The sequence below is a fragment of the Rhinolophus sinicus genome, linkage group LG03, assembly GCF_036562045.2.
Source record: "Rhinolophus sinicus isolate RSC01 linkage group LG03, ASM3656204v1, whole genome shotgun sequence".
Classification (NCBI taxonomy): domain Eukaryota; kingdom Metazoa; phylum Chordata; class Mammalia; order Chiroptera; family Rhinolophidae; genus Rhinolophus; species Rhinolophus sinicus.
Window position 1 is genome coordinate 35,101,616 of NC_133753.1, and position 24,893 is coordinate 35,126,508.

The 24,893-nt window shown below is 40.3% G+C and overlaps 1 protein-coding gene across 3 annotated transcripts in view; it reads left to right on the forward strand.

Annotated features, from left to right (window-relative positions):
- RTN1 (reticulon 1) overlaps nucleotides 1-24,495 on the forward strand; it is a 172,820-nt gene extending 148,325 nt beyond the window's left edge. For 2 of the 3 annotated variants that reach the window (XM_019725828.2, XM_019725830.2), the window contains exons 4-9: nucleotides 15,322-15,529; nucleotides 17,901-18,039; nucleotides 19,445-19,514; nucleotides 20,037-20,083; nucleotides 20,169-20,227; nucleotides 23,702-24,495. In XM_019725828.2, the coding sequence (XP_019581387.2) occupies nucleotides 15,322-15,529; nucleotides 17,901-18,039; nucleotides 19,445-19,514; nucleotides 20,037-20,083; nucleotides 20,169-20,227; nucleotides 23,702-23,744 (566 nt within the window). In that variant the 3' untranslated portion in view covers nucleotides 23,745-24,495. Of the gene's footprint in view, nucleotides 1-1,090; nucleotides 1,461-15,321; nucleotides 15,530-17,900; nucleotides 18,040-19,444; nucleotides 19,515-20,036; nucleotides 20,084-20,168; nucleotides 20,228-23,701 lie in introns of those variants that run through there. The other variant, XM_019725831.2, reaches the window with a different exon arrangement.
- The last annotated feature ends 398 nt before the right edge of the window (nucleotides 24,496-24,893 follow it).

The following is a 24,893-nucleotide window of genomic DNA, read 5'->3' on the forward strand; positions in this document are numbered from 1 at the left end:
GAACTGTGAAGGAATCCTGGTGGATCTGTTCCACGACGGAGAGAAATCCTGTTTAACAGATAAGGTCATGCTAAAACAAATGAAAGAGGAATTCTTCCTACTACATGTACCTGTGGACCCCAGGGCCTCCTCTGTCCTCATGCTATATCTTGTCTCCTCAAGGGTCCCCGCCACCAGGACTTTCTTTCCCAGACAATGCCCAAATTCCAGTCCTTTCCTTGTGCTGTTTCTACCTTTTCCTCATCAGAAACATACCTATCCCCTGTCGGTTCTCTCCAGGCCTTGGTGTACAATCTGATAAAGTATTTCATGCTAAGATTTGAGTAGTAGGTCACCACCCATTGCTCTGCTCCTCCCGTTGGTATTTGTATTGTAACTGGGGACTTCTGCAGCCCTTGACCCACTGGGCTTGGAAAACCAACTTATCTCCATATACACACCGCCCACGTCCATCGCCCTCCAACACCAAGGATGATGTGGTTCAGAGAGACTGACCTTTGCTTTCCTGAGTTCTGTTTGGATGCCCCACAACTGAAGCGTCACTACAGTGACCAATAACTCCGTGCCCGAGTCCAAGGGCTTTGAATCTGGTGCCAATAGGCACTGCATTCTGATACGGATTTATTCATTCAACCCACAAACAGCTGGAGAAGAGGGGCAGCAGGAGAAATGCACAAGCCCTCAGGGAATGAGCAATAGGATGTCTTTGCAGTGATTGTGGATTGCCAACAAAGGTTTTGTATAACGTGGAATATTCCAAAAGAGAGAAAGAGACTCTGGCAATTATTTGAAGATGCCAGGCAATTAAAATAAAGAGTGGCCAGAATGTAAAGCACGGGAGAAGAGCGAGGCAAGTGAGCGATGGCAACAATTAGGGGACATTATGCTGAAAGCCTGACATTTGTATTGCCATCAACTAGGTCTTATCCAACAGGTTTGTTGGGTTTCTAAGAAATTTCTAGAATTTGCACCCTGCCAGTCAGGAACTCCCAGGAACAGCCCGAGTCCTGTATTCTGGTCCCTCCCCTGGGCCCTTTCCCCCTCCACTTCTCCGCAAACTCTCAAACCCGGTCTGCGATTGCGCCCTCTTGGTCAGACCGGTTTAACCGTCCCCAGGGCAGCACCCCCTGGGCGACAGAGCATACGCTCTGGCGTCTAGCGGTTCCCGCATCCCCGTGCACGCAGGCAGCTCCGGGGCCGCGCCGCGCTGATTCGCTGCCACGGAGACTGCGGCGCTCGCGACGCGCCCGCCCCTCGCCGCGCGCCGGCTGCTGCAGCCTCAGTCTGTCTGCAGCCGTGAGGCCACCGCGAGCCCAACCGCTGCAGCCGGGGCGCCGACGCCTGAGTACCGGGTCCGCGCCCCCGAGGACAGCAACGGCGAGCCTCCAGAGCCCGCACGATGCAGGCCACTGCCGATTCCACCAAGATGGACTGTGTGTGGAGCAACTGGAAAAGTCAGGGTATTCTCTTTATTTCAGTAATGCATGCCTGCGGCGCACGGGAACCCTGGGACCCGGACTCGGCCATTGTGCATCATTTCACCTGTGGGACCTATGCATGCTTTATCTCCAAGAGCTTTCTCTTGGGGGGAGTAAACTTGTTATGTCAAAAATCAAAATGGATGGTGTTTGATGTTTTTTCTTTTTCCTATTATTATTTTTTTGCCTCCCACCCCCATTCCTTTGTTTTCTTGTAATGCTAGTATTTTAAATAATGCATCATTTGCCTCCTCCAGGAGCTCTTTTGAGATCCATTGATCATAAAGTGCCTGTTTAATCCCTTCTCATCCTCAGAGTTAAAATGCTTTCTTATTGTTCCATGAATCCCATTGTATTTCATTTCTGCCCAAAGGTTGAAATCTCCTGGTAGAACCATTAACTGAGAAGGCTCTAGTGCATCCTTTTAAGAGGGACACACCCATTTCAAGGTTGTTATTTGTGGTCACACAAAGGAGACTGGAGATGTAGACTAGCTATCGGAATCCTGAAGATGTGATGGCGTAGCCACATATTAGAACGGTTCACTTGGAAATATTTCAGGTTTTTTGTTTTTGTTTTTGTTTTTTTTTCTGTCGTTCGGGTAACCTGTAACTTTTATTAATAATGGGTGTCTATGGAACAAGCGGAGGGAAATAAAAAGCACTGCTGGTTGCCCTCTGTTATAACAGATTTATTTTGAAACAGTCCATATTTGCACTGGGTGTGGCCACCCTCCAGCCTCGCTTGGATTGCTTTTCAGCCATTTTTATTCAGCCTCATACTTCATACATACATCTCTCCTTTGTTACATTAAGATTCTCTCCTTCACCTTGCTCATTTCGAGATTATGAGGAGAAAGAGATCATTTGCAAGAATGAATTATGTGTAGTCAACTTAAGTGTTTGTAAGATGAATTGTCTTAACATTTAACAAGTATGATTCTAAAGAAGGTGCATTCGACTTAACCTGCAGGGTTGCAGCAGCACTCAGGGGACCAGGAATATTCTGGAGCAGTTTTTTGTTTGTTTGTTTGTTTGTTTTTGTTTTCTTAACCTGGCATCTTCCCCTTGTGATTTTATATCACAGAAAGAATAGGATGCCTTTTCATCTTTAATGTCCCGTGGGATTTTTTCTTTGGTGAATTTTTTAAGCAAAGAAAAGGTAAACATGAACCTTAGAATTAAGAATACATTTGCCCTACCTCTTATTTTGCTTGGGTGACAATGACATTAAATACAATAGATGAAATTATGTGGGTCTATTGGAAATACAACTGTCCAAAGTTAAGTAAATGAATCTAGTAAATTTAAAAGCCAGGACACAGGATATGTATGGCAATTCAGAAGTATAATTTTCGAGAATGATGACAATGACATGGGATAGCATATGTTTTATACAGAAGGCAGTGTGAAAATTCTTTATAACATTTCATTCTTGTTATGTGTTTAGATTCACCCAGTTTGATATACACACTCAACAACCAACTATGGCTGACATAATATCAAGTTTAGTTGACATAAAGACATAACATAGTTTGGCTTCAGTCTATGATTGTGGGTTTCTTCTATTCTTACCAAAAATAGATACCAAAAGATGGCAGATTTTCTGTTTTATTTGTATAAAACATAAGACATTATTTCATCACAATCCTATGTGTTTTGGCTCAGTTGACCTTCTCACTAGGGTGTTAAAAATGCATGGACATTTATAATCACAAAATGACACAAAATGCCGTAATTTGTCCATTGAAGACAATCATTTTCATTTCCAATATACAGCTACTTGTGAAGATTAGTGCAGGATCATTGAGGGTCTTTTACACGCAGTGACCTTTGGTCGTCTTCAGCACCACTGATTTCCTTTTGTCAAATAGAACAAAGCCATTATCTTGAAAATTGACTAATAACTAGGTGGGTGGGTTTATAGGCATAAAAGAGAAATGGTAAGAAGTAAATTACTACTACTTTGTCTACCCACTAGGAGAACTTTTCATCTAAATCAAACCTACAATAAGGTTTTTGTTTAGCATTTTCAATGTATCTGTGTCATTTTAGTTCCCCTATTATCAAAAACAGTTTCCTTAACCATGGTTGCGCATTAGTATTGCCTAGGGAGCTTTAAAAAAAAAAACCCAAAGGGTGACTGGGTTTTCTAGGGGTGACTACCCCTAGAAGTTCTGAATCAATTGGGCCAAGCATTAGTATTTTTAAAAAGCTCCTCAAAGTGAGTTTAATACATAATCAGGGTTGAAACCATTGGTGTGTAATAATTATTAGTGAGCCCATCCATAGACTAACAGAGGTCCAGTATGCAAATGATGAAGTGAGTGTGATGTAGGAGCAGCTGCGAAGGCTATTAACAGAAGTCCATGTAACATTGTTGATAATGTCCTCCAGAAGTATTACAAGGAGAAAGGAATAAACAAAGTGAGTGTCAGGTTTCCTCCATATTATTAAACATTCCATGGAAAAATTGTAGCCTGTTGCATATTAAATGAAGACTCTACTGAAACAAATACATCATAAGAACTAGTACACATGCAAAAGAACCCTATATTTTATTAGTATATATGATTTGAGCTATAAATAAAAATGTTTAAAGAGAGAGATTAAAATCCATATTATACTACATCACACAGATTCTGGTTCCAATTTAAAAAAAAAAATGATACTACTACCCAATATTGGTTAATAAACCAAAGCCCATTCTACTCAGAGAAAATGAAATGACAATAAAACAATCACCTAATAAAACACCTATATATACAGTAGTCTTACAGACCACAACAATACTAGTATATATTGGGCAATTTACTTAGTATTTTACTTGCATCATTGTATATAATCCTCACAAATCCTATGACATGTAAGTTTTATTATTACCCCATTTTATAGGTGATGAACTGAGGCTTCCACCAAGGCACACAGCTAGTAATGCCAGAGGCTTGATTCGAGCCTGGGCTGCCTGACCCCAGGAGCTCAGTCACTTCTCACTGCTCTACCATTTGCCTCAATGGTAGATGACTCTTCCTTAATGGTTTTTCTAAAAATATGACTTACCTAAGCAATAGTGACTGTGTGGAATCAATAACCCCTCACATTTACATAGTTTTCATTTTCCAAATGTCTTCTCCTGTAAGCTTTTAATTTACATCAAGAGGCTCAAAGAGGTTGGATGACTTGCCCAGGGTTTTTAGATAAGTGGTAAATTGAAAAGTGGAAAGGTGACTCTTAGCTTCAAATTTAGAACTCTTCCCATCTCAACAGTCACTAACTCTTACTAATGCTGAGTTACAGAAAATGAACTCTTCTGAGATATTTTCGTATAGGTTGCCACTTTACAAACAGCAAAAATTATCAGCAAGGCAGTGATCTTGACCAACTTATGCCATTGTTGTCATCATCACCACCATCATTGATTCATCCTAAATTCTCCATCAGTATTATCAATGTGCCAGTTACTAGCCTAAGCTTTTGTTACATATCTTACTTTGGTAAAGTCAATTTTATAAACATAAAGGCAGAACAATATCACCTTCTATCAAAAATAGCATTTTATTTGAACTCAATATTACTAGCATACTGTACAAATATTACAACATAAATAATTACAATTGCAAATTCCCTCTCTTCAGACTCTAATGAGATCCAACGGGAAAACTGGCTTAGTAGCAGGGGAATTTTTTTTTTTAAATGAAAGAAAACTCTCATTATACAGATAATATACCAAATGTAGGTAGTTATTACTCAATTGAAAAATAGAAGAATACTTTATCACACTGTATTATGATTTTCATGAGAATCTTTGTAAGGGAATATTTCAAAGGTTTGGGAGAGAATAATGGCTTTATTGTTCTTCTAAAAATGATACATGCACATTATGAAAATTTCCATTTGTACAAAGGTTCAAATGAAGGCCACATATCACCCAAAGTCCTCCCACCTATAGTTAGTCAATGTTAATATTTGCTGAATGTTGTCCGGTATCTCTATACTATATAAAATGAAGCTAGACAGTAAGATAGGTAATAAAATAGCCTTTATAAAACAAGATTGTACATATCTCAAAAAGTATTTGTAATAATTTACTGAAACTGACTTGGCACTGAAAGAATTACTGAACTTCAAATGCATGTTTCTTTACTATATGAGCTATTCCTAAAATTAAGGAAAAGACTGTGATAAACATCAATAGGTTGGAATCATTTTTTAATTACATGTTTGGCTTTAGACTGTACAGATGGGCTCTCTGCAGTCTTTTTTTTTCCCCAAAGGAAGATCCACTATAGGTGAGACAGATTGACAAAAATTCTGATCTAAATCCACATCTTCTAATCTGTGATTTTTCTTATGAATATGTCTTTAGTTAAAAAACAATAATATTCCTGATACTCTATGACTAAAGCCTTATGATTAATATATATTAATAGGGATTGTAGATAATCTGTCATAATCAGCAGGCCCTTCCATCTGCATCACGTTTAAAATCCTCTCTATGCCTACCTCACTCCCACTTTCTTCTTATGTTCAAAATGATGTCCTTTACTCAATTCTTTTTGATCTTTAGACTAGTTGATACATTTGGGAACAGAATCTGTGAAGTAATTAGTATATTTTAAATTAACTTATAATATAATTAAATGCTAAGAGCCACTGAATCCAGCACACAAAAGCTAAGATGGGTGGACAGCTTTCAGAATATTACCTTTCTTTTTGAAAACCATTAAGTATATGCCACCACCACATTTCCCATCCTTCTCAACCTGAGGTCCTAAGTTGTGTGCATCCTTGATCAGGTATTAATAATTACATATTGTTACCTTTCCAGTCCTTATGAAAGTACATACAACTATTCAAAGAAACGTGATTGCCTTATAATTAAGCTCACAATTTGAAAGCTAAGAATTTAACATTAATAATTCTTTAAAACCATCTTCTGCCTAGGTGACAATTAACAACAATAACTATGTTAAAAACCTTGATAATCATAATGGAATTCCAAATTTATAGCATGTATTTCAAATAAGATAATAAAATTGTTAGGGGTTTTAGAGCTTAGAAGTATAGAGTTCTATTTCCTCCAAATATGTTTGAACTATATTTTTAAGTTAAATTTGAGCAAAGTTGTCATTTTACACAATCAAATCCTTAAATTCTTGTTTATTTCCTTTATTTCCAAAGGGGAAAATGATTTAAGCATTACTTACAAGTTCTTTGCCCAAATTGGTGTTAATTTTGAACAAATGAAAAGTGCAGATGTCACAGGTTTTAATTTTTAGAATTTATTGCAGTCCCACCCATTTCACGATGGGCTTGCTTCAGATGTAGTCATGTTGCATGTCTTGCCTTTAGAATCATTTCCCCAAACTGCAGATCAAATCTAGCGGTAATGATCACGAAGGACATAATGTAGAGTGGAACAGAGGCACAATGGCATATCATTCATTGACTCACATCTTTTTAGTTCAAGAAACTCTTTTGCCCATTACAGTCTTGGTCAATTTAAAATATGTTCATTTTTTATAAAGAACCAACAGCTATTCTACTTCCATGGTTCTTTTCTATTCCAAAACGTGATGGATTTATAAAATGTGGCCCATACTTGAGATTTTGTGGCTAATTATGACTGACGACCACTGATGAAATGAACAGTTTTATATTTTGACCTGGCCAAAAAGTTTAAAGAAAGAGAAAGCACATGAGGGCATTCATTATTCAATACCTTGCAAATCTTTCTGGGTGCCTCCCTCAACTACCACCTGCCCAAAGCCTGTCTTTCTCTCCATATGGCCATCTCTTCCTTTGATGCCAGTTGACCAGGGGAGACACCTCCAAATGAGCCCGTTTGCTGGAGGTTTAGCAGGAGGCGTTGGCCATACTGTCTTAAATACTCGGCCCTGCTGTTTCATTTCCTAGCCAGGCCCACCCCATCGCGGTGACAATGGGCAAAGCATCACTGTATTAACTTTGCAGCACGGAGAGAATATGGTCCCAGTGCTTAGAAAACTAGCAAACAGAAATTACATTCAGCTGTTTCACAAAATTCACAGAAACAGAAAAGCAGTTTTTGCCTTTAGTCCGATCTGAAGGGTAGTCACCAGAAGAATGTATGTGCTTTTGTCTCCCATGGAAGAAGAGTAGGAGAGATTGTTGCTGGCTGTGTCTTTGGCAATCAGATCCTTCATTTCCCGTTGTTCCACCAAAGCTCATACAGAGTAGAAGATCACCTATGTGGATTAAATGCTGTGCTCCTTTACTATCTACACAGAGCTCAGGCTTAATGTAGCTCCTCTTTCAAAACATCTACAGCATTATGTAAACGTCTAGAAATAGCGTTGGCATTTTTCTCTTGACAGTCGTATTGGCTGCCTTTAGGAAATGTGAAGGAAGGAACTGGAAAATGAAATCATGCCACTGTCTTATCAGCAAAAGTACTTTCCAGCAGTTTCTCCTCTGGGCTCAGGGCTCCTGGATTACCATTTAAAGTTTTAATTTATATAAGAGACTTTTCAAGGCAAAGGAAACTTATGGATTAGTTGACCAGAAGATGTCATCTTTGAAGGTGACTTTAAACATACAAAGGTATGTTTAAAATATTTGTGTACATCTAGTACCATTATGTTTCTCCAGTTTGATGGCAAAATGCATGAAAGTTAGAGAAAGTTACTACTGTTTCTTCTTGTTAACTTTTTGTGATGGTATTTTGTTTCCTCATGAAAATCAGAGTAACTGGCATTGTAACTGGCACGGTCTTTGGAGACCGGGTTGTAAAAAACAGGTTTTTCTAGCCTTTTAATTCATTTTAGAAGGTAGTCAATTATTGTAGTCAACTATTGGAAGCTTGCTAAAAAATAAAAGTCATGTCATTTTTCAACAATTCTTTTGTTGAAATGCGGATATTATCTATGAATAGGATTTTCTCGCTTGACCTTTTAAAAAGTAGCATTAACTTCTCACATAGCAAGTGATGCAGTGCTACCTGAGATCTTTTCTGAGCCAAGATGGAATATAAATAAATACATTTAAAAATATGGTGCAATAATGCAGATATTTGTGCACAATTTATTTCTGTTTTATATTATCAACTTATAGCACATTTTGCCTTATAAATAAAATATGAATAGCTGCACCACTGTCTCTTCAATTCATATATTTTTAATAAACTTTCTGAATACTGCAGCCACTATTGCAGCCACTATTTGATCAGTTGAATACATTTAAAATAGTTACCCAAACCAAAAGATTTTGGACTGCAGCAAAGGGCTTTCTAGAAATTTGACATAGCATTTTATTTCCCTTTAGCTATTAATTGAAACATTGGGTCAGTTCTATTTTTCTTTTCTGTTCCTGCTTGGATTTTGGAAATGAGAGTAGCACTGATTTCAGCATTTCAAATCTGCTAAATCTACCAGTTCAGCCTTGACTGAATCAGTACTGAGTCAGCCCCAGGCAGTCTATAGTGTGTGTCCCCACCTGTGGTTTGGGGACTAAGATGAGATCGCAAAGCCCAGTCCTTTAATACATTGATAGAGGACACGCTGATCTATCATTTCAAAGCCAATGCATTGCTCCTTGGTTTTTAGCAAAGTAACTTACAGTTTTTACAATTGGTAAAACAATGCAGTAATTTACCTGCCCTAGTGAGCATGCTTAGTGAATATGTACTCAGGTGTGTAAGGTCTCTTCTGACCTTTCCATCTTAGGAGGATATTGAAAGAAGAGACAAGCTATCTATACGTTGTTGTATCCAAAGACTACTTGGGGTAATTGTTCAGTTACAGAGTTACTTATATATATATTTTTTACTTGGGTTCTAAGGAAACTATTCAAATATCCATTTTCTGGATCAGGACCATAAAGCTTCCTACACAAGCTTACATCACTCTAAGCAAAATGAAAATGTGAAAAAGTGGCATTTACACAGCAATTTGGGAGCACAGACATTCTCTTCTGTGATCACACTTCAGCACTTCCTACCTTTCCCACTGAATAATCAGCACGTCGGTCGTTTTGCCGGCACTCTGACCACACACAGCCATTGCCATTTTCCCAGTCCATCAGTTCCCAATGGTCTTGATTGCCTGTCATTGCCAGCCTGAGCCCAGAGTGTTCATTTCAGTTCTGTCCCTAGATCTTCAATTCCTTGAACCATGCCCCTTGCCTGGGTCCGCAGCCCTGGGTCAGCCCCACTGTCTATTGCTCATAATACTCAGCCACAAACCCTGTTGATTGGATCCCCTAGAGAGCCTGTATTTTAACCAAGTCCTCTTTACTTTCGGGCAGTCCTCTTATCCAATCCTTTTCAAATTGTTCCTGTGTTTTTCTAGATCAGTGCTGTCCAATAGAAATATAATGAGACACATAAGTAATTTAAAATTTTCTAGTAGCCACATTAAAAATAAAGACACAAATAAAATTAATTTTGATAAGTTATTTAATCCCTCACATGATTTTTCAGGATGCTCTTAATATAAAATAAGCCCTACCGTATTTCCCCCAAAATAAAACTGGGTCTTATATTAATTTTTTGCTCCAAAAGACGCATTGGGGCTTATTTTGTATTACAAGCATCCTGAAAAATCATGCTAGGGCTTCTTTTCCAGTGAGGTCTTATTTGGGGGAAACACGGTAAGTCTGAAACCCCATACGTAGTCTACACTTGCAGCACATCTCAAGTGGAACTAGCCACATGTCAGGTGCTCAGGTACCACCTGTGACTTGTCAGGACTGTGTTGAACAATGCAGGTCTCGACTTTTCCTCATCTCTTCAAGCCCCACCCCATCCTCCTCGGTTTCAGGAAGACCTCAGGACTCATTTTCCAGGGAAGCGTTGAGTAAATCTACGTCCAGCCACTTTATGTTGTTCCCTTTCCACCTCAACACGTATGTGTAGCCACAGCCGCACTTTCTCAGAATGTCTCTCCCTCTTCGGCCACCCTTTCATTCTCCTTTCTTTGACAAGAAAGAGCTATGACGACTCCCATCCTTTCCCCACCTTGGAGATTTTGCTCAATCCTATATCTCCTCTTTCCAGAATCCTCACCCCTCTCCTTCCACTAACATTCCCAGGTTTTGCGCAACTTAAAGGTTAACGTCTTGCCACTCCTCAAACTGCCATTCTATTTACCATCTCCCTTATTACTTTGAATGTCCCCCCCACCTACTCAACCCTTTACAATATGGCTTCTCTCCTCACTCCCCCAAACAGTCTCTGCCAAGTTATGAGTGACGTTGCCCTCCAAATCCAGTGGTCCTTTCTCTGTCACTATTACCCGTTATGTCGACAGCATTCTGCACTGTAGCCCACCTTTTTCTTCTGGAAAGTTTCCTTCTTGACTCCCATAACTTAACACTGTGTGGTACCATTCTAACATCAGACAGGACTCTTTTTGTAGCTCCACTTATTCCGTTGAATCTTAACCTCTGGTTTCATCCACAGTTGTATCCTTTAGTCTCTCCTCTCTCGGAAGTTTATTCCACTCTCATGACTTCAACCATCATTTCCACTCAGAATACACCCAAATGTAAACATTCAGCCCTCTTTACTAAATATCAGTCCTGCATTTCCAATTGCCTGTACCGTACATGTCCATCTGAACATCATTGGGATATGGTATTACTTGCCGTTGAACTCAGGACTATGGTAACAACCCCTAGGGGAAAAACATTTAATTTCCAAGCTTAAAAAACAAACAAACCAGTACGTATTATGTGTAATTGTTAGTCTCGTCTCATCACATCAGAACCTGGAGGTTTAAAGTAAGTGTCAGCTTTTTCTCAAACCAGTTCATCCTCGGTTTTCCTATTTTTGTGACACTAATCACTCAGTCACCCAGCTTTGAAGTGTTGCTTTCACCCGTAATTAGCTCTTCTTTCTTTCCCCCACAGCTAATTAGTCACCACTTGTCAACTAATCCTTCATAATATTTCCCTTTATCCATTCCATCTCCTTAATAAATTGTTTGCCATATTCACAAATCGTCCCACGTCCTCTCTCGTCAATCCAAGTACTTACTATGCCTTCCTTGAGCTCAACTTTTGCCATCACCAACAACACAAGATACACTGGCATTAATGCAGAAGTGTTAAAATAAATTCCAATCTTCCCAGCTAGATTCTTAAAAGGAGGAACAAAGTTTTATGATCTATTCATTCCTGCCCTTACTAGATAAATAGGTGACCAATAACTATTTACGGTTGATAATGACTCATTTTCTTTTAAAGAAAAAAATTCACTTTTAATATCTAGCTTTGAAGGCAGATTTAAATATAATCAGGTGGCCCAAATTAATTTTGCATACTTTTAGGGACATTCAACATATAACCATATAATGTGAGAGAGGCAACTGTTTTGTTTTGGGAAAAGCATCAGAGTTAGCATTTGATCTTCCTTCTCCTATTAAACAGTAAGTGGACAAGTTTCTCCATTTTTAACTTCCTTGTTTGTTATGCAGCAGCCCCCCCTTATCGGTGGGGGATGTGTCCCAAGGATGCCTGAAACCTCAGGTAGTACTGAACCCTATATATGTACTATGTTTTTTTCCTATACATGTATACCTACGATAAAATTTAATTTATAAATTCAGCACAGTAAGAGATTAACAACAATAACATAATAAAACAGAACAGTTATCACAATATAGAGGGTGCCAAAAAATGTATACACCTTTTAAGACAGGAAAAAATGTATTAAATTTACGCTGATGGTAACCACTTTGAGCACCTCTTGTCATTGCAGAAGTCACACGTGACCTGTATTCATCTTTTGTTATCGGTATATATTGAGTATTACAACTACAATTTTAATACAGTTTTTTCCTTTCTGAAAATGTGTATACATTTTTTGGCACCCTCTGTCTACCGTAATAAAAGTTGTGTGAATAGCTGTGGGGCCATTATTAAGTGAAATAAGGGTCACTTGAACACAAGCAGTGTGATACTGCGACAGTGGGTCAGATAACCTAGAGGCTGCTCAGTGACTAACGGCAGGGAGAGTGTACGGAGTGGGTAAGCTGGACAAAAGGGTGGTTCACATCCCGCGTGGACGGAGCAGGAGAGTGCCAGATGTCATCATGCTCCTCAGAACAGCATGGGTTTTACATTTTATGAATTGTTTATTTCTAGAATTTTTCATTTAATATTTTCGGACCGCAGTAGACCATGGGAGGTGAAAGCATGGATAAGGAGGGACTGCTGTATACCTAATAGAGTTTATTGTGAAGTTTAAACGAAGTAATATCTGAAAGTGTTTTGAACATTTCAGAATCTATGTCAATCGACAGTCATGTCACAAAGTTGGGTACCCAGACTCCACATCTCATTGGTGTGTGCTGTGATAAATCTTTTCTTAACCTCCCGATTAGTAACCTCCAGCAATGTTAGCAAGTTGATTGAAAACTAATGCTACTTAGTTAATTGTTAACGTTCTCTGCCCAGTTGTAAAGCCTGGACCTGGTGCCTGCCATTCTAGAGCTGTTTGAACAGGTGTCCAGAGATTCGGGAGGCTATTCTGGAGGCCATTTTTAATGGGTATTAAGCAATTTGATAAGTAGGGATTCACTTGAAAATAGCAAATTCTATCTCCTCTTTGCCTGAAAACATCTTGCAGGGTCTCTCATGACCCTTCACATTTCAGAGGTAGGTCAGCCTACTTTCCCTAGCAGTACCCCCTTTTGCACAAACCATGCTGTCCTGGAAAGTACAGTGGACCCTTGAACAACACAGGTTTGACCTGTTCGGGTCCACTTCTACTCGGATAGGGTGGGGACGAAGAGAAGCTTTGGAGCAGCAGTGCTTTTTCTTTGCCCCTGGAAACCTGCTTGTAGAACTGACCCCACTCCAAAGAGAAAAAAATCTTTGTTTCACCCCAAAACATGCTTCTGATCCTCTCTATTTACACTGCAGAAGTGCTGTAGGAAAAAAAGGGGACACATTTTTGCCCAAGGAAATGGCTGACTATAGTAACCTTGCTGAGTTCATGTCATTGGTAGACCAGGTAGTGGTGGTGGGTGGGATGGATGACAGGTAAGCGCAGATGTAAATTTTTTCCAGCTTCAGATTGCTGGGGTATCTTCAGCCTCTTACAAAACAGCCTCCCTGCCTTAAAACCCCCGATTTACTCTCTAGCCAGCCTGACATAAGTCTGCTGTCGAGGGTTAATACTTTGCTCTGCAACATTCCTATGTCCCGTCTACAGCATCAGGGCTGTCACTAGGCTATGAGACCGTTCCATGCTGTTCTTTCCACTAGTAACACACCTGAATATGATGGAAGCAGCCCTCTGCTCTCTTCAACTGGTCACCTTCATTTTCCTTTGAGCCAATGAATGGTATCTAATCTGTACACCAGCTGCCTCCAGGTACCCGGCAGATGAAGCAGGCAGTGTAAGCAGCTGCCATTGTCATTTGATTGTGAGATGGAAATTTTATGTCTTATTTTCTCGTTTTGTAAATTGGTTGATGTAACATTCTATAATAACCATTAGTTGCAGCAACATGGATGGACCTGTAAGGCATCATGCTGAGTAAGATAAGTCAGACAGAGAAAGACAGATGCTGTGTGATCTCACTTACATGTGGAATCTAAAAAATCCAAACTCTTAGAAACAGAGTAGAATGGTGATTACCAAGGTTAGGGGGTGAGGGAAATGGGGAGAGGTTGGTCAAAGAGCATAGACTTGCAGTTAGAAGATAAATAAATTCTGGAGTGCTAACACATAGCATCACGATTATGGTTGAGAATAGTGTATTACATACTTCAAAGTTGCTAAGAGACCAGATCTGAAGTGTTCACACCACAAAAAAGAAACCATAACTATGTGACGTGATAGAGGTGTTAGCTAACACTGTGGTAGTAATCACATTACAATATACAAATATATTAAATCAACACATACACCTGAAACTTAAACAATGTGTCAATTTTATCTCAATTTTAAAACATTTATTACTTGCCTAATTGGAGAATACATTTATGTACATTCTTAAGCAAGGCTTCTATGCTTTTTTTTCATAATCTGGTAACTGGACTATTCAGAATATTTCCATTTTATATCATATTTGGAGCACTAGGGCTTTATTCTTTGGAATTTAATTTTTTCTAAGCTGAAAGAGGGAAATAACAATGACAGATGCATTGTAGATTTTAAAGCTTGTATTCCAGATTTTTAAGTCACAAGATTTAAGTGAACAAATCATGTACAAAATGGTTTAATCCAAATGCCTGCTCTAGGGTTTCTTGAGACAGCCACTAACCCTTCAGTTTGGGAGGCAGACCGTCTCTTTATTCAGATGCCTTCTGTGTTGACTGGGGTCTCCCGGGCCTGCTGCCATGCTTCAGAAGGCACCGCTTCTCCACAACCTCTCTTGTCACTGCTGAGAAGGGACGTTTGTATGACTGATGTCACATCTGCCGGACACCATGGAGACATAAAATTATCAGCAGGGCATCAAGATGCACACAATCAGTGCCATCCAAAAGGAGACAACAGGTTCTTCACAGAATCCTCTGTATTTGCAGTTTTGTTTCAAAGTCACATAATTCGGGCCACTGTACAGATGGCAAAGCCCAAGGAGATATGCCCCTAGGGAGATGGTCGCTGGAGATTCAACGGCCTTTTCTTATCTGTGAATTTATGAAATATCGTCAGTGAAGGAAAAGATTCTCCCAAAGCCAAATGGAATGAGAGTAAGTGCCCTGGGTATAACCCTGTGTCCACTCACTTGTGTTTAGGAATCCGAAGGCCCCACGGAGCCTGCAGCAGCCACGGCTTTGTGAATGGGCCAGCTGCCCCCAGCAGCCCTGCCATTGTTAAGTGGTCTGTGCTTTGTGTCTCCTCCCCACAGCTATTGACCTGCTGTACTGGCGGGACATCAAGCAGACGGGCATAGTGTTTGGGAGCTTCCTGCTGCTGCTCTTCTCGCTGACCCAGTTCAGCGTCGTGAGCGTCGTGGCCTACCTGGCCCTTGCCGCACTCTCGGCCACCATCAGTTTCCGCATCTACAAGTCTGTCTTACAAGCTGTGCAGAAAACCGACGAGGGCCACCCTTTCAAGTGAGTGCCCCAGCCAGACCAGCCCTTGCCCAGCCTCTCACAGGGCCTTTTCCCTCTGCCTCTGTTTCACTCCCGGGCACTTTGGGTCATGTTGCTTAAAGACCTAACAGGCTTCTTCCAGTCTCCTTTAACACCTGCCTTTCAATAGCTAATGTTTCTGGTGAATTTCTAGAACAAACTCTCTTATCTCTATTCTAACACATATTGCTTTGAGTTTTTATATTTTAATTACCACTAATTAAATACTTAATATTCATATAAATTTAAATAATTTATGTGATATAAATTTAATGTATTTAATATTAATATTTTATGTTTATTACTGATAGTAATCGTAGTCCATGATATAGAAATAATGTTTTGTAATTCAAGAGTGTTTCAACACTTAATCCTCCCAACTTTGTGAAGAAGGCAGAGCATTATAATCCCTATTTACAGGTGGAAAAACTGAGGTCCTAAGAAGTGACTCGCCCAAGGTCACATGACCAGTAAATAGCACAGAGCCAGGACAAGAGTGTTTGGATTTTTATTTCTGTGCTCTCTCTGGAAGTTAATACCAAAGGGCCAAACTCCTGACGGGCGCAAGGTTCATGAACTGTCTTATAATGTTCCCTCTGCATTTTTGTGCTGGGGAAATCTGACCAGACTGACCATTGAAGAGGAGATTTTTTTTCAAAGGCGTTGTGCTTAAAGGATATCTGAGATGTGGCAGAGGGGGGTATCAGCACTGCCAGCTGCATTGCACCCTCTACCACCCAGTTTATGTCCTGATTCTAGATGGTGAGCCCAGGTACTTTTAGCCCTGTCAGAGTCACCCCTACCCTGGTGCTGGCCCCAGAGTGCAGGTGTCACACCTGCTGTAACCGAGGAACAGTTCTGCTTCCTGCATGAGACACATAGATGCTGCTGCAGAATGGTTTCTCAGCCAGCCCCACTAATTCCCCGGGGAAGCCTCAGTGCTCCCTGGCTCATCCTCACCAATCGGCTGAATCGAGACCTCAGGACACCAGGCTCCAACAAGGGCAAAGATGCCTGTGTATGGCGGCCTGTCCACAAAAGTGAAAAGGCTGTGGATCAGACATCCCTTCCCAGCCTCTGGTGTTTGGCTTCAGTGTCAAACCCAGTTACAGCCTGACCACTGTTGCCCTTTGAGGTAGTTGGCCTTCTTCTAATGCAGCATTAAGGGGTCTTTGGGGCTATAGCTTGGCTACACAAGTTCCCATCCCAAAGGTGGGAAGATGGGAGACGTGGAGCGTCAGTCATCTAACCAAGGCGAATATCACGCCTACTTCAGTGTCCCTAGCCTGTGAGCACAGACCACACATTTGGAGTCTCCCCCTGCCCCAGCCTCTCCCTCAGCCATCCGGGCAAATTAGCTCAACGATGTTGTGTTCCTTTAAGAGATCATTTGAAAAATGTAGAACTTTCCTCCTGAGTTGTTTTTATCAGTAAAAGAATAATTGACTCAGGGCACGTTTTGAATCAAACATCCTATCTAGACAAATCAGTATTTTTCAATTTTTTTCTAAAGGGGAGAAAAGACATAACATTTAAACGTACACTCTTTAAAACTCAAGCCAAATGCTGCTTTCCTCTTTTTATCCCGACTCGCAGAGTTCGGTAAGCACTGTAAGAACTCTAGGCAGACAGACAACATGGTGCTGTCCTAGAACAGAGGGAGGGAAGCGAGAGGGAGGATGGACCTCCCTGGGAGCAGGGCCAAACAGGAGATGGATTGATTTCTATATACTTAAGGAGTCTTGTTATCTACTCAGGAATTACATTTAACCATTTGAACAAATGAAAAATGCAATTACCAAAAATACCTCTCTTCATAGAACCAGTGAGCATTTTCATATGGCTCAGCTCACTCGAGTTTTCAGGGCTCTCTAGATACAAATCTAAAAGAACTTTCCAGAAGTAAAGTATGAAATCTTAAGAGTTTTGGATGACAAATAGTAATTGGCAGCTGGGATTTTCAGATATTTCAACTATCGAAAAAGATAATTCATCCCCACTCAGCCAAGAAGAAATGAGGACTTTCACACTTACCTGGTGGGCCAGGCATGTACGGAGAATTCAGCCAATGAGCTGATTTTGGCCTGACTTTTCTCTGTTCCCAGCCAGTTGCTCTGAATTATCAGCTCCCATTGTAATGGTGCCTTTGGGAGACAGAAGCAGTCAGCACCCCACTAGGTGCCATGATTCTCGTGTTCCCCAGTGCCCTGCGGGTGTGGCATGGTGCCCTGCCACCCACAGGCTGGCGTAACCCCCAGGATGACTGGCTGCCATGCTCAGAGTGAAAGAAGGAAGATTTAGCTGCTTGGTGGAGCCCTCTGATGGCGTTGTCTTTGGGGTGCTTTGTTGACAGGGCCTACTTGGAGCTTGAGATCACCCTCTCCCAGGAGCAGATTCAGAAGTACACGGACTGCCTGCAGTTCTACGTGAACAATACACTTAAAGAGCTGAGGAGGCTCTTCCTCGTCCAGGACCTGGTGGATTCCTTAAAAGTACGATGGCTTACGCTCTTCACTTGACAGTCTTGAGTTTTGTGTTTACCTAAAAGTACAATACAACAAACCACCACATAATGGAGAATAAAAAGCAAGTGCTAATTCTATTCTAGAGTCAGAAAACTTCTAGCTCTGTGGTACCATGGAGCTCATCCAGGGTAGTCCCCTCATTTTACAGATGATGGAGAGGTTAAGACAGTTGCCCCAGGTTGCCCAGTGAATCCCTCGCAGAACTGGGAGCAAACCCAGGTCACACAGTTTCCAGTCCTGTACTTTTTACAACACACCAGCTTGCTTCTCCTTACCATTTTAAATTCCTCGGCCAATTTCCTAAAATTAATTTTAAAATAAAAATTTGTTTGGGAAATGTGAAGCACCTATGTGCTTTTTCATTGGAAGAAAGTCTGGATTCTGCTAATAGGAAAACGTCCAAGTGTCCTGACACAGTGTGGGCTATGAAATGAGCCAGTGCAGGGCAGAGGACCCCAGCACCGGCTGTTTTTCTGGGTGCTGTCATTGAACTCAATGGGTTTCTTGGAACAAGCTGCTTTGCCCACCCTGTGGCTTACATGTAAAATCGAAGTCAATCAGTCATGATTTGTCAGGGCCCTGGCGAGGTTGTTGTGAGTTTCCTGTGCCCCCAGAGCACTTGGTACACACCAGGCAGGGGTCTTGTACCAGGGGCTGCCTGGCAACTGTTCAAGGAAGGGCAGAAGGAAAAGTGAGTGCTGTGGCCTTGACCGCAAGGTGCTTTCCTAGAATAACCCCTGGCCAAGTATTGACTAAAGAGAGAGAGAACACAGAGATTTAATTACTTATCTGAAGGTGACATTTCTATTTGTAATGTAATTGTGGTAGCTAGAGCAGGCGCCAGCACACTTTATCTGTAAATAACCATACAGTAAATATTTCAGGCTTTGGGAGCCACACAGCCTCTGTTGCAGCTACTCCACTTTGTAGCGGAAAGCAGTGAAAGACAATAAATAAATGCATGGCTGTGGTTGTGTGCCAATAAAACTTGATTCGTGATCACTAAAAATTGAATACCATATCTTTTTCACATACCACAAAATATTATTCTTGTTTTGATTTTATTTCACCATTTAGAAATGTCAAATCCATTGACTCGTGGGCCCACACAAAAACAGGCCAAGGGCCATAGTTTGCTGACGCTGCCCTAGATTATTTCACTGAGTCCCTCAAATCTTAAAGAGGTCCAAAGGGTTCTGAGAAAAGCAAAGACTGGATCGTCTTTCAGTAGTTCTGTGCCAAGCTTTAAATGCTTCCACATTTCCTATTGAAATCACGATATATTTTGCCTCAAATTCTAATCTAAAAATGTCAAGGAAATGAGACCATCTGTCAGGGTTTTAGAAGCTGTGATAATCACGTCGTTTTTCAGTTTGCAGTCCTGATGTGGCTCCTGACTTACGTTGGCGCTCTCTTCAACGGTCTGACCCTGCTGCTCATGGGTAAGGACAGATGAGTGAGTTACGTCTTCCTTTACACACTCCACGAGCATGAAGCTTCCTAGGCTGGTAGCTGGTAGCCTGTATTGAAAGATTCCTAGGAACAACTGCCCAGATATCCCTGAGTGCACAGCATTTCTCTGACCATAGTTCAATAAAGAGTATAATAATGAATTATACATTCATAATGAATTTTTTAGTCTGAAGTTTTGTTTTTTTCTTCAACCACAACTGGTTTTATTTGGCTTCTAATATATATCTGTTTACAATGGCAGTTATGGACAGAAATCCATTTTCATTTTGCAAGGACATGGTCTACCCTCATTCCAGGAATAATTACTTAATATCTGTAAAGGGCTCAGCAGCCCTTTATTTCCCTTTGGAACTGCTCTGTCATCTTTTATCTAGAATGCTGGCTACTATAACTAATGCTATAATATCACATAACTATATAAACATGTATCTATGAGCTTATTCTACTGATAACTCTCAGAATTTTAATACTGTATTTGTTTTTCATCCCAGCTGTGGTTTCAATGTTTACTCTACCTGTAGTGTATGTTAAGCACCAGGTAAGTTCTATGTGATGTCAGACAGTCACGTTACATTTTGACCTCGTGACTTTTGGATGTGCTCATGATTTCTTCCTTGTTGTAGGCACAGATTGACCAATATCTGGGACTTGTGAGGACTCACATAAATGCTGTTGTGGCAAAGTAAGTTACACAGTGCAATTTATAAACAGGAGAGACTGTCTTAAGCAGGCATTTGAGTGGATTAGGTAGCGGTAATAAAAGGATAATAAAATGATAGGTTGATTTATGATCATTCACTTATTTGAGTCATATTCATGCCCTCCACAATGATATTATTTCAGAAAATAAGTATAAATTTTAAAGCTCTCAGTTAAACAAAAGTTTCACTGGTTTATTTCAGGTATCATAAATGAATTACAATGAATAAATGATATTAAGTTCTATCTGGGGTCTGGCTCATGTTCAAGAACAAGATGGACTGGAGAAAGTAGGAAACCTGATTCAGAAAAGTAACATTAATTTATAACAGTTTAATTGAAATAAAAACAATTATGTTTAACAAACATTTTCAACCTTTTAAAAAAATGAATAGCACTAATTTTCAAGCCATTGAAATTACTTTTAAAACTTAAAAAAAAAACTTAAATATTTAAAACTTTTGTTACATTTTAAATTAGACCATTTTGACTCAACAAGTGTGTATGTTTGTTTGCTTATGTAATTAACCCCATTGCTTTTTAAACGTGAGTCTTAAATAGACTCTACTTTATGGCTACTTTATACATTAGGAGATAAAGATTTCAGTTATAAGTATCCACAGCTAATATGGTCATCAAACTTAGCTTTCCTTAGTGTTTTTAGATATGTCTCCATCTAAAATGATACTTTTTATATTATTATTATTCAAGATTTTGTTTTAATCAAAAGCAGACCTCGGCTTCAACTGCAAATAGATGTCACAAAAGGACCAGACTTTGTCCACATGAACTCCAACTCCCTCTAACAATCTTAGAATCATGTGCTTGGACCTAGGTGATGGTCCGAACTAATGGGAAGTATTTTAGACAACCAGAGATGTATAAAATAAAATAAACAAATAAGAAACAACAGCTACGTACTTTAAACTTCATCTGCGATTAGGTTTGCATATCATCAGTTACAGTTGTTTCCTGAAGTATGTAAAGATTTTGGTTTTTACTGTTTACTGTTCATATTCTTCCTTTTAAATTCATTGTCAGTTTGTATCTGTATGACACCTACAGCACATTTCAAAATGCCTGAAATTATCACTGTGGACCCAATGCATCCAATACCTAATGAAAATCAACAATTGCAGGATAACTATTCATTATTTTGTGTTGAGAAATGGCAGCATGGTATAGTAGGAAACTTGGTGGAGCCAAAACCTAGGGAATCTGCTAAAAATACTAATTCCAAAATTCTTACAACACACCTATAGAATTAGAATTTCTAGGATTGGGGACCTGGAATCTGTATTTTAATGAACTCCACAGGTGACTTTTTGGCAGCACTATAGCTAAGAACATCAGACTAGGAGCTTGGGAACTGGAAGACAGAAGTTCTAGTCCTAAGTTGTCCAATACTTAGTTTGAGGATCTTGAACAAATCACATCTGTGAATTTCTTGTTTGGCTGATTGGTTGGTTCGTTCCAAAGAGAGACATACCTATTATGTTCGGGGTGCTACATGTAACAGGCACAGAGTGTACAAAGACGAGTGAGATGATCCCGCCCTAGCAGCTGAGCTCTCAGCCCACTGATGCAGACAAAACTGTGAAGAAATAACTATCAGACAAAGATTACAATATAGTTGTATAAAATCTTAAGGTCAAAGACATAAGGAAGCAGCTGTTCTTACCTGGGGGGGGGGAGGGGGAATGATGGAAAGCCACCAAAATGAGGGCCTTTGTCTTAGTTCGGGCAGTTATCACAAAGTGCCAGAGACTGGGTGGCCGAAAAACAACAGATATTTCTTCCTCACAGTCTGGGGGGGTGGAAGTCCAAGATCAGGGTGTCAGCATGGTTGGCTTCTGCTAAGGGCCCACTTCCTGGTTCATAGATGGCCATCTTCTCACTCTGTCCTCAGATGGTGGAAGTAGACCGAAGTTCTGTGGGGTCTCTTTGTAGAGGGCACTAATCCCATTCATGAGGGCTCCACCCTCATGCCCTAAGCACCTCCCAAAGGCCTTAGCTCCTGGTACCAGTGCATTGGGGGTTAGGTTTCAACACGTGAACTTTGGGGGAGGGGGAGACACACACATTCAGTCGATAGTAGCCCTGAGGGATGGGCAAACATTCCTCAGGTGGATGATACAGAAAAGACACCGCAAGAAGAAGAAATAATATAAACAGAGGCAGAAGCATGAAAATGGAGGTCATGTTCAGGAAGCAATGAGTCAGCCAGTGTGTCTAAAGCTAAGTGAGTGGGAAGATAACTAGAAAGCACCTAGAAAGAGAGACTGAGGTCAAATTTGAATGCTCTAAATTGTTATGACTCTGACACAGAATAGAATCCAAATGCCTTACCACCACCACAAATTCCAACACCATCTGGCCACCGCCTGCCTTTTAGACCTCCCCTCCCTACTCCTCAAGCACATGGGCCTCTGCTCTCCTTGCTCACTTTAGGACCTCTGCATTCCCCACCCCCTCTTCCTGAAACACTGCACGCCCAGAACTTTGCCTGGTGGCCACTTCCTGTCCTTTGAGCATCTGTTTCTCAGATCAATGGATTTAAAATAAGCACCACCCACCTTACCACTGCTGCCCCCTCACTGTCTATCACGCCCCCTCATTTTGTTTTCTTTTATAGCACTTTTCACCATCTGAACTTCTCTTGTTTGTCTATTTGTTTATTTCTGGCTCCTCAACCCCTATGAGAACAGAAAGCTCCCTGAGAGCAGGCACCGTCTCGCTTTTGTGCACTGAATTCCTGCATCTGGAAGGGTGCCTGGCTCAGAGGAAGGTCTCAGTCAAAATCTGCATGATGAGCTCATAAAGCTTTAATCTAACAAAGCAAAATGCTTCCAGTATAAACCTACCCTAGAATAATACAGCCATACTGTGAGAATCCCAGAATTTTAGGGGCCTTGGAGATATCTAACCCAGATCCACATTTTAAAGATAGATGCTCTAGGACCAGGAAAATTCATTAGCTGGTCTTACGTCACACAGCTAACAAGTAGCACAGTGGGGAATAGGACTCAGGTTTCTTAATTCCAGCTTTGGGTAGTTTGACTATGCCGAGGTTCACCACAAGTTCCAGGAACCATCCCTGTCTATGCTCACAGTCCTGGAATAGTTAGTAACAGCACCTTCTTTCTCTTTCAGAAGTGTCCCAGACTGGGTGATAAATGGTCACCTACTATAATACCGAAATAAGTTGACATCTTTGTTTACCTAAAAAGTTATAATGTAAGGAATGAGGCTTTCTTGGGGTCATTCATTGTCTAATTTACATGTTCTTTTTACTGCTGCTGAGAAATGTGTTTATGTACACTCATACATAAAAATGATATCTTTGGACATATTAAGCTATTTGGTCACTTAGTGAATTAAAGCAACAACACATAATGAAGTCATAAAATAATTAATAACACTTGAGATTTACTACCTTTTAATATTGTCTTTTCAGGATTCAGGCTAAAATCCCAGGAGCTAAAAGGCACGCTGAGTAAGTGGAGATCCCACTGGGACTGGACATAAACAGGAGTGTCTGGAGTGGTAACAGCTCTGTTTTCCATGTTATGGCAAATCGATTGTTTTTCCCCCAGTACCATAATCTTAGAGACAAACTTTAAAACAGCTGTTTTTAGGCTGTTCCTGTACTCTTAGGATATTTGAGTCACTTGTGTCAAACACTGAAGTATAGAGAAAAGTGTATTAGATGTGGTTTTTAATTTCGTGTTACTAAAAACAAGTGCATGATGGTGACAGCCCAATTTATCTTTCCTTCTTTGGTGTTCTTCTCTCTGCAATGCTTCTGTAGCTTTTAATGTTCCCTGTGGCTAGGCCTTTCCTGCTGAGTGCACTGATGCAATAGTGGAAATCGCTCTTATGTCTTTGGGTTGCTGGTCGGATTAATCTTTAATAACAATATATAGAATCGTAGACCAATGTTTTAGTGTTTTTCCAACACACACAGCATAAAAATAAACACAGTCGACCGTACTTCTGGTAATCAGTTTTGTATAACTTAAAATAATTAAATAAATGAATACATCCAAAAACAAACACGCAGTACTTTTGTTGTGTGGGACTGACGGGCTGATTTACATGTATGGTAACGAAAAAGTACCAGCATGTTAACTTTATTACAATTTGTATTACTTTCTCTGTAGTTCCTAACAGACTTCATTATGGACTCTGGATATTTGCACTTATGTACTTGATACTGAATGCATAAATAAATGTTACTAAATATAAAAACTTCCGCCTCTCTTCTCCTGGTCTTACCAGAAAATCTGAATGCGCTACAGAGTTATGACTTTAGAAAATGCAAAAGTTCTAAGAGACAATGCCTCCCGAGGACATGCTGGGAAGGCTGAGGCCAAGTGCTCACTTTACCCTGTCTCCAAGGCCACATGGTCCCGCCCCATCCTGGTATATGGCTGCTCTGGGTTATTAGTAGAAATCACTGAATAGTAGTAAAACTGGAATACACTCTCCACAGGTATTAAACTCTGTGGTCGATGCAGGCATTTTAAATCGTTTTTTAAAAAACTTGAAAGCGATATAAATCCTTCCATAAACTTATTATAAGAACATGCAACACAATGCTGGCATGGAACAATGATAATTGTTATGGACTCGCTCTTTTGATAATT